At 44.5% G+C, this 10,520-nt stretch overlaps 3 protein-coding genes and 1 non-coding gene across 4 annotated transcripts; 1 reads left to right on the forward strand and 3 right to left on the reverse strand.

Annotated features, from left to right (window-relative positions):
* On the reverse strand, positions 1,964–3,397 carry LOC104720310. The gene has a single exon (XM_010438233.1). The coding sequence runs from the start codon at positions 3,395–3,397 to the stop codon at positions 1,964–1,966; it is 1,434 nt and encodes a 477-aa protein (XP_010436535.1).
* LOC104720311 (glycine-rich cell wall structural protein-like) lies at positions 4,632–5,957 on the forward strand. The gene is made up of 3 exons (XM_019230719.1): positions 4,632–4,652; positions 4,707–4,799; positions 4,854–5,957. The coding sequence occupies exons 1-3, from the start codon at positions 4,632–4,634 to the stop codon at positions 5,955–5,957; spliced, it is 1,218 nt and encodes a 405-aa protein (XP_019086264.1).
* Positions 7,201–7,273, reverse strand: TRNAV-UAC. Its single transcript has one exon. It is a non-coding gene; the product is annotated as a tRNA-Val (tRNA).
* LOC104718753 (GDSL esterase/lipase At4g16230) lies at positions 8,337–10,304 on the reverse strand. The gene is made up of 5 exons (XM_010436560.2): positions 9,986–10,304; positions 9,591–9,721; positions 9,282–9,527; positions 8,928–9,186; positions 8,337–8,832 (listed from the first exon to the last, which is right to left on the reverse strand). Exons 1-5 carry the CDS (start codon positions 10,227–10,229, stop codon positions 8,597–8,599), a joined length of 1,116 nt encoding a protein of 371 aa, XP_010434862.1. The 5' UTR covers positions 10,230–10,304; the 3' UTR covers positions 8,337–8,596.

Genomic DNA, 10,520 nt, shown 5'->3' on the forward strand with positions numbered 1-10,520 from the left:
GTAGTGCTTGAGTTCTTGGAAAGCAGACTCGCACTTATCGTCCCATTCGAACTTCTTGTTGCTACGAAGCAACTGGTAGAAAGGTAGACACTTATCGGTAGAGCGTGAAATAAATCTGTTCAGTGCAGCGATCCGCCCAGTGAGGCGCTGAACTTCTCGGGTGTTGCGTGGAGATGGGAGGTTGGTAAGCGCCGAAATTTGTTTCGGGTTAGCTTCGATACCTCTCTTCGTGACGAGGTATCCTAAGAATTCTCCAGAAGTCACGCCGAACGAACACTTGGCTGGGTTCAGCTTCATATTGTATCGGTTTAGCACTTCAAAACACTGAGCGAGATGCAAGACGTGATCAACGGCCTGGGTTGACTTGACCAGCATATCATCGATGTAAACTTCCATGGTTCGTCCGAGCTGCTCGGCAAACATGCGGTTAACGAGGCGCTGATAGGTTGCACCAGCGTTCTTGAGGCCAAATGGCATAACCTTGTAACAGTAAATTCCCTGATCGGTGATGAAGGCCGTTTTCTCCTGATCGTTCTTGTGCATCATAATTTGGTTGTATNCGTTGTTCTCCTCTGTCCTCCTTGATTAGTACGCCACTGACCTCCGAACCGGAGACAGCGATGTACAAATATAGAGTTTCGCCCTGATCGGGCTTTGCTAGGACAGGGGGAGTAGCTAGGTAGTGCTTGAGTTCTTGGAAAGCAGACTCGCACTTATCATCCCATTCGAACTTTTTGTTGCTACGAAGCAACTGGTAGAAAGGTAGACACTTATCGGTAGAACGCGAAATAAATCTGTTCAGAGCAGCGATCCGCCCAGTGAGGCGCTGAACTTCTCGGGTGTTGCGTGGAGATGGGAGGTTGGTGAGCGCCGAAATTTGTTTCGGGTTAGCTTCGATACCTCTCTTCGTGACGAGGTATCCTAAGAATTCTCCAGAAGTCACGCCGAACGAACACTTGGCTGGGTTCAGCTTCATATTGTATCGGTTTAGCACTTCAAAACACTGAGCGAGATGCAAGACGTGATCAACGGCCTGGGTTGACTTGCTCAGCATATCATCGATGTAAACTTCCATGGTTCGTCCGAGCTGCTCGGCAAACATGCGGTTAACGAGGCGCTGATAGGTTGCACCAGCGTTCTTGAGGCCAAATGGCATAACCTTGTAACAGTAAATTCCCTGATCGGTGATGAAGGCCGTTTTCTCCTGATCGTTCTTGTGCATCATAATTTGGTTGTATCCTGAGTACGCATCCATGAACGACAAAAGCTCGTTCCCCGCGGTCGCCTCGACTAGTTGGTCGATGCGCGGCAGGGGGAAGCTATCTTTTGGACACGCCTTGTTGAGATCGGTAAAATCGACACACACCCGCCACTTGCCGTTCTTTTTCTTCACCACTACAGGATTGCTCAGCCAGTCGGGATACTTAACCTCACGGATGGATCCAGCCTCGACTAATTTCTTGACCTCCTCGTTAACGGCGGCGGTATGCTCTAGCCCGAGCTTTCGACGCCTTTGTTTGATCGGTTTGAACGTCGAGTCCACATTGAGCTCGTGGTAGGTTATGTTTGGGTCGATGCCGGTCATACTGTTCATGCTCCATGTAAAGGTCGTTGCGTTCTGGCACAAGAACTTTACGAGCTTGTCCTTGATTGGTTGTGGTAGGTCGGCCCCGATTCCCACGCATCGAGTTGCGTCGGAAGAGTCAATGTTTACTTGGACGATTGATTCAGAGTTAGGGCGAACACGACTGTCTGGGCGCTCGGCTGAGTCCGAAACGGTGAATGTCCGGGTTGACGACTGTCTGGGCGCTCGGCTGAGTCTGAAACGGTGGCGTTGTTGACACTCAATGATGAAGCAGGTTCGTGCTACCAGTGGGTCCCCTTGTAGTGTAAATATTCCTCTAGGAGTTGGGAACTTTACGCACTGGTGGTAAGTTGATGCCACGGCCTTCATCTTATGCAGTCAAGGAGTGTCGAGGATGACGTTGTATACGATCGGCTTGTCGACGATAGCAAAGTTGATGCAATGCATCGTCCCGCCCACATAGACTGGCAGCATGATCGTACCTTCCGTCATCACCCTGTCGCTGTCGAATCCGGTGAGAGGTTGAACATCGTGCTTGGTGGCCCGCAAGTCGATTTCCATTTGAATGAGCACGTCTTTGAAAATGACGTTTACCGAGCTACCTGTGTTGATCAAGATTTTGGTAACCATGCTTTCGCCGATCGCCATCTCGACCACCAGTGGGTCGTTATGAGGTCCAGTTAGACCTGATGCGTCGGCTTCTGTGAACACGATTGGATCGGAGTTCGTAGTAGGTGGCGTGCTTTGAGCTAACCATCCTCGCTTGGCCTCTAGTCCCCGTCGATAAGCTTTGATAGAACGGACCGAGTCGCGGCAAGTCGCCAGACCACCCATGATCATGTTTATTCTTCGGCGTGGAGCCGGAGCGTTGGCATCCTCAGTTCGCTCGTGATTCCTTTTATGGGTTGGTGGGGGCGGAGGTAGAGTTTCGGGTCTCGGTTGTGGCGCGGGGGCGGTGTCATATTGCTTGCTTGGGTTTTCGTTCTCAGGATTGAAGAAATGGTTATCCCTGTGAACGGCTATTTGTCGTCGCTCGAGATCGACGTCAATTTGGCCTTCTTTAAATTTGTCGAGCAATATTTGTTGGAGGGTGCGGCACTCTTCTGTTGAGTGTCCTGCTCGCTTGTGGTATTCGCAATATTTGTTGCCACCCTTTCCTGATGGGTCTCGGACCCACTTGTTATTCCAGGGCCTTGATGAAGATGCCTTGGGATCTTGATTACTAACTGCAAACGTTTGGACTTTCTTTCCTTTGTCCAACTTATCGGCGTATTCTTTGTCAAAGTGTTGACGAGGCTCGTGATGCTCGTCTTGTGCCTTCTCTTTTCCTTTGGACGATTTGGGGGCCGGGGGTTCTGGACGGTTTGTCCTTGATGCCTTCTCTTCGTCTAACTCTATGTATCTGTTAGCACGGTGTAGTGCGTCATCCAGAGTCAGGGGCTCGTGTATTATTATGTCTTCCCTAAATTGGGAGCCGTGAGCGAGAGCATTTCGGAGAGCTGATATTGATGTATCGTCGACAATCGAGAGCTTCGAGACGATTCTTTTAAACCTCTCCATGAAGTCTCGGAGAGATTCGTCGTTTCGCTGGAACATATTCCAGAGATCGGCGTTCGACGCACCTCGAATCATGAATGTAGAGTGATGTTGGAGAAAGGCGGTGGTAAGCTCGTGATAGCTCCATATCGAGTTCGGCAGGAGACGGGAGAACCACCCTAGAGCCTCATGGGCTAAATTCTCAACGAATAGCTGGCAGCAGCCAGCTTCGTACTCTTCGTCACTGAAATAAGCTCGGCTGATTGCAAAACTCATTGACATCAAAAATGGTTTCGGATCGTCTAATCCGTTGTACGGGGTGAACTTAAACTTGTTTACGTAACGGACTTGAATGCGGGAGATTCATGCCGTAAACGGTGAGCGCTGGACTTCTTCGAGCACTCGATCGAGGTTGGGAGCAGAGCTCGTGGCTCGATGGACTCTGGAAGAGAGTTCGTGGACCATTGCCTCTAGGCGTCGTATGGTTTCATCCTTGAGATCGGCCTCAGGGTGTTGGATCGGCAGTGTCGGAGTCGGCGGGCTACCACTCCTTTGATCTTGGCCGTCTCGCAGCTCCTCATTTGGCTCCTCTCTACTGCGTCGATCAACGGATCCTACGATAATGGACTTCGGGCGGCGTTTGTGGCCGTTGTATCGTTCTCCACAGAAGGTTGCGCTGGGGGAGGATTCTCGTTCTCGCCGGCAGGACTGCTGTCGTTTCGGCGCTCGCCCCTCCTTCGTTGGAGCCTGCTGATTTGGTTCTGCGAGGCCTCTTGTGCGGCTGCGATGGCCTCGAGCCGTTCGTTCTTTCGTGTTTCCTGGCCATCAAGGCGACTGAGAATGACCTGCATCATATCGTCGAGTCTGTTTCTTTGTACAGGTAAGGGGAGAGTGGCGCTGGGGAGAGCGGTAGCGTTGGTGAGAGCGGCGGTTAGGAGAGCAGCAGCGTTGGTAACCAGCTGGTCTGCGACAGGTCCGGCTTCGGCATGTGCAGCTATGGGAGGCTCGGAGGATGCGTCAGGCGCCGGCGGAGAGACTGTGCTCGGCAGTGGGCCCTCGTCTGGGCTCGGCAGGGAGCCTTCAGTTGGGCTTGGCAAGGAGTTCGGCAGGGAGCTCGGCAGGGAGCTCGGCAGGGGGACAGTTCGCGTTCTTGTTCGCCCCCATCGCTGCCCCGTTGGCTGCTCCGTTGCTTCGTCGAAGTTTTCGCCAGGGTTCGTCATGACTTTTGAGATTTCGAAGAAGTGAGGATCGTCGGTTTTGATTCGTCAAAAGAAACGCTTTACTCTTGCCCCACGGTGGGCGCCAATTGTTTGTACCGGAGATTATACAGTTTAAACAAATAAGATTTAGTGGGAAAGAGCGAGCAAGTTCTTTATTAATCGGGGGAAACGTGAGATCGTCGCTGAAACAAGTCGAATTAGAGCTTGTTAGTCCACAGACGAACTAGTAAGCTTAAAAATGACGAACTGAAAACAAGAACGAATTATACGAAAGATAATAGCAGTTTTCGATGCAAAGTATTGCTCTGTGGGTATTGTCCGCGGGTCTGGATGATCATCCCAATAAATGCTTTCTCCTTTTATAGGAGACTGTTGACCTAGGGGGGTCTAGGGTTTCCTTCGTGAATTCCCGAGATTGCCCTTTTGCGGGAATTAGTGACTTGCTTCCAATCTTGTCGGTCCGAGAATACAACTAATGAATCTCGTTGGGCCGAGTGGCATATTGGGCGTAGCCTATATCCAACAGCGGTGCTGGAGGAGGATTTGGCGGTGGTGTCGGAGGTGGCCACGGAAGTGGTGCTGGAGGAGGATTAGGCGGCGGTGGTGGTCATGGCGGTGGTGCAGGAGGAGGATTTGGCGGTGGTGCTGGAGGAGGACACGGTGGTGGTGTTGGAGGAGGATTTGGCGGTGGTGCTGGAGGCGGCCACGGTTGCGGTGGAGGAGGAGGATTTGGCGGTGGTGCTGGAGGAGGTCACGGTGGCGGTGTAGGAGGAGGATTTGGTGGTGGGGCTGGTGGAGGTCACGGTGCTGGAGGAGGCTTTGGTGGTGGTGCAGGCGGAGATCACGGTGGCAGTGCAGGCGGAGGTCACGGTGGCGGTGCTGGAGGAGGCTTTGGTGGTGGTGCAGGCGGAGGTCACTGTGGAGGTGTTGGTGGTGGAGCTGGAGGAGGGCACGGTGGTGGAGCTGGAGGGGGCTTTGGTGGTGGTGCAGGCGGAGGTCACTGTGGAGGTGTTGGTGGTGGAGCTGGAGGAGGGCACGGTGGTGGAGCTGGAGGGGGCTTTGGTGGTGGTGCAGGCGGAGGTCACTGTGGAGGTGTTGGTGGTGGAGCTGGAGGAGGGCACGGTGGTGGAGCTGGAGGGGGCTTTGGTGGTGGTGCAGGCGGAGGTCACTGTGGAGGTGTTGGTGGTGGAGCTGGAGGAGGGCACGGTGGTGGAGCTGGAGGGGGCTTTGGTGGTGGTGCAGGCGGAGGTCACTGTGGAGGTGTTGGTGGTGGAGCTGGAGGAGGGCACGGTGGTGGAGCTGGAGGGGGCTTTGGTGGTGGTGCAGGCGGAGGTCACTGTGGAGGTGTTGGTGGTGGAGCTGGAGGAGGGCACGGTGGTGGAGCTGGAGGGGGCTTTGGTGGTGGTGCAGGCGGAGGTCACTGTGGAGGTGTTGGTGGTGGAGCTGGAGGAGGGCACGGTGGTGGAGCTGGAGGGGGCTTTGGTGGTGGTGCAGGAGGGGGAGGCGGCCATGGTGGTGGAGCTGGTGGAGGTTTTGGTGGCGGTGCAGGTGGAGGAGGAGGCCATGGCGGAGGGTTTGGTGGTGGTGCTGGAGGAGGCCATGGTCGTGGATTTTAAATATAGCTTTATAGGTTACTTACTTGTGTCCCAAGCCAGATAAAAAGGAAGAGATTATATATTTGTTTGAGAATTTTATTATGATGATATAAATGATATTGAAAATATAATAACTATTTGTTGTTCATTTCTTCACTCTAATGAACAGACCAGATACCACACTAGTATATAGATGAAAAATATCAAAGATAAAACGTTGTGAAAAAATGGTCTGCAAATAAAGCAGGGAAATAAAGCAAACATGTTTAAATCAAAGAAAGAAAGAGGAACTTTTGAAATATAGTAATTGACTAAGAGTCTAGGATGATTACTTGCTGACTAGTGGAATTCATACAATTTAACAAAGCTAATTCTTAGGCCCTAGATCACAAATGTACACTAATTCACTTCTATGATACTAATCTCTTCGTTAATCATCTAATCATCAATAACTTTTATTCGCGATCAAATGATCAATAAGCATGAATAACTAGCATAAATAGCCACTAAGCAACCATAATCACCGATTGCCATTTGATTTTTTTGTTTTTTTTTTTGGTCACCAATTTCCATTGGCTAAATTCGTAAAACTTTTAGTAATTTGATTCACGAATTTCATTTAACACATTCCTAGCTAGTATGAAATTTCCTAAAATTTAAATCAATATGATCAAAGTTAATCTAGCTGAATACATTCTAGACAAGGATATAAGATATTCTAACCTTTAACTCCAATAATCAACTCATAATAATCCTAAATCTATCATATCCAAGTAGTCAAGAATTCTAAAAAGACTACTCAGGAATGAGTGAATGACCATGATAAGACAAATCATAGAGTTTGATCTTTGCATTATATAAATACAGTAGTAGTTAAAAGGAAAATAGATTTGAGTATGAAAACTCTTAAGATTCATAAAAACTTCATTTTGAGTAAACCTTCAAAAGATTTAAGGGAATTATCAATTTTGATTTTTTGATGATACTCACCGGGTATTGGTATCTAATGTTGTCACTACTTCTTACAATGACTACAATTTTGCTACTAGATTTTCGTCACTAATTGTGGCAATTGTTTGCTACAAATAATATGTCTGACATATGGTGAATCTATATCATCTAAGATCTGTAGTGCTCTCTTACTTATATTATACGCAAATTACACAAACAAAAACACATGCGTTTTTTTTTTTGTCCTTAAAGTCGAATCACATATAATTTTGCATGGGTGAACTAAAAAAGTAGAACAAAATATTAAAATAAATGATTCTGCCCAGGATCGAACTGGAGACCTTTTGCGTGTAAGGCAAACGTGATAACCACTACACCACAGAATCGCTATATTAACTGTGACATCATTATAACATGTGACGCTATACGTTTACCGTCTTCATTCTAGTATAAAGTTTAGAACTACACATAAATTCCTTACATTTTATATTACTGGTCGATTCCTTAAATATTGTATAGTATTTGTTTTGGAATCTCATCAAATCTTGTAGTGTAGGAAACGCAAACCTTCTCCCTTGTACGTAAGTAGGTCTCTTCCTAGAACCTTTTTTCAATTCCCTTATAAATTTCAGAGATATAGATGACATCAAGAAAAGTTACAAAGCTTCTAGCCATAAAATTTGGTTGTTCTAGAATATACTATGATAAATGATATTTCTGTTTGTTAAAAAGTAATGAAATATTCAACATATTCTTACGTCGTTATATATTATTTTATAGTAAATTAATTACTTGTAATTACATTCAAAAGTGACGAAATAAAAATGACATATCACTACTGCATGAGACGCATCATCCTTTGAAGTTTGGAGCATGCAAATTTAGTTAACCACGAAACAGTATAATTTACATTTGAAAATGCTTTCTAAAACAAGACAAGACAACTAAATATATTTCATTAAGATAGTGTTTCATGCTCTCATTATACACCATTTAATGGAATGCAAGGATTCATACGTCTTCCACGCGTACCGAAAATCAGATTAAGAGAGAAATTCACTTACTTCTCAAACGAAAGCTCACTGCCCTTGATAAAAAGACTATTCTCCCAAACCACTCTCAGGAATCATTTTCTCACACTCTGGTTCTCAAATTTTCATGAGCTTTAAAAACTATCTCTCTCTCTCTCCCTTATTCCTTATCAACACCACTCCCTTATTCCATATTCCTTATATTTCATTTCTCTCCTTAGTGGAGCAGATGCATGTCTGTCATTCCTTTTGTTGCTTTAAGAATGATTGTCTAGAGTTTTCTTATATATTAAAACTAATAATTACTTATATCTACATTTTTCTTTTACACTAAACAATATACAATAGCGATGAACCAATAAAAATTTAGTTATTTATAATACGTCTTAAGTTTACAATTTATTAATAGCCACCAATAAAACATAAAGAAAATCTTTGTTGAACATGATAAATAACTAATAATCAAACTTTTTAAGAACAAATGGAGTTAAAATACTAAGAAAACTAATGTCTCTACATTCTAATTAAAGCTAGCTACCAAGCCTTACACACACAAAAAAAAAACACAATAAGGAGCATATCAAGGTGTCATAGAACTGAAAATAACTTTATCAAAATGCAAACGCCAATAGCCAAACCAACGTAACCCTATATAGATGAGTTTTTTTTTTCCACGGTTCATGCGTTTATCTTGAGGTTAGCGAGTTGCCTGATATTGATAGGAAAAATATCGGAGGTGTCGCCAGAGAGGAGACGGCGGGCAATGATGATGTTAGCAGCTTCCGAAGGATGGTAAGGATCCCAAAAAACGTATTTGGAACGGTCCATACACACTTTTGAAGTCGGGCCACATGGAATCAGCCCACCTACTTTCCCAAGTAACAAACAACACGGAATCTTCTCACTCTCAAAACCTACAATATTGAATTACAAAATTCATACACGTTAAAAATCTGAAAATAAGTATCATAACATTATTAAACTATATAAAATGGTTGAAGTCACGCACCGTAAGATGAATAATTTTGGAGAATATCATAAACAATGCGAAAAACATCAGCATAGACGAATCTTGAGCCTTGTAGATTCTTGTTTAAATCCTCAACGAGGGTTTTAAGCTTGAGATTATACATTTGTGCCATTTCATTAGGTTCAACTGAACATTCAATTCCAGCCGTTGGATCAGATGACTCTCTCGAGAACGGTATGCAACCAACTGGACCAATATTAATCACCACAATTTTCCTCGCACCCAACTGGTACAATCTCTGGCAAAACCATATACAGTAGTAAAAAAAATTAGTTTATCAAACCGGTTTGGTTTAAATCCGGTTTAGTTGAAATTAGAGAAGAAATTAGTTACGGTGAGTTGTAATCGGAATCTTGAGATCATTGTATCAACGAAGACTTCTGGAGATACGACTTTACGTTGAACGCTTGATATGACGGGAGTGAAATAATTGTTGATTAGATCATTAGAACCGGTCGTAACCGAGAAAATTGCAGACCGGACTAATTTAGCCGCATCGAATTCACCAATCCAAGAAATTATGTCTTGTCTCGTGGTTGCAAAATTGTCTAGTTGTGCATCCACATTTACACGTTCCCCCTATGATCAAATTATTATAACAATGAATAACAAAATATGTGAAAAATAAGAAAATATGCTTACAAATAACTTCCCGGTGGAATTGAGGATTCCACTTCCGCCGGAAGCATAATTGACACCGTTGAGAATGAGGGATCCTCTTGTTGTTGGAGCTAAGTACGGTGGAGTTAACTCATCAGACCCCAATGCTTGATCTGCGCTTTACCAAAAAATTTCGGTTATCTAGTTAGCCGTATAAGACACTAACAAAATTTTGGTTTTAAACTAACCGGTCCAAAAATGCAAGAACATTGTTACATGTTGGAAGTCAACTCAGTTTGAATAATGTTTTCACAATAAATACAATCTTTATTATTACGGCTTGGCGCTTGACCATTGCATTGTATGGAAACTTGTGTATATAGTTATTATTGAAAATTTTACATAAGAAAATTACTCAATAATAACAAATTACTTACATACGATATCAACGATTGTTCTTCCATTGGTGAATCTCCCAGTAGGCGATCCAAAATCGATCCCATTAGGATCATAATTAGCTTTAGACAATGTGGCTAAGTAGTTGTTGTTTCCGGCGTCTACCAACGAATCTCCGAAGACAAAATTCGCCGGAATGTTCTTACTACCGGCAAGACACAGTATCTCGGTGAAGAACAAGAACAATAATGCTATAACTTGGCAAAGAGAAACAAGAAACGACATTACTGATTTTTTGTCAGTTTTAAAATAGGTATCTCGAGACAAAATATTAACAAGAAAACAGGACTCTTTTTTGTGAAGAACCAAAGACGAATATTATTTTGAAGAAGAGAGGTGCGTATCAGAATAAAAGATAAAGAAGGAAAGGTTTATATAAGAGTTTTTGTTTTGTTGTTTGTTTCACAAATGGAGTCCTTCATTGAGAATAGCACAGAACCACTGTTAGTTTGATTGAGAACTTTTATAAATAAATAAAAATTGGAAATAAACAATAAAGATTATAGTGTGTATATA

This window comes from Camelina sativa, chromosome 10, assembly GCF_000633955.1.
Source record: "Camelina sativa cultivar DH55 chromosome 10, Cs, whole genome shotgun sequence".
Classification (NCBI taxonomy): domain Eukaryota; kingdom Viridiplantae; phylum Streptophyta; class Magnoliopsida; order Brassicales; family Brassicaceae; genus Camelina; species Camelina sativa.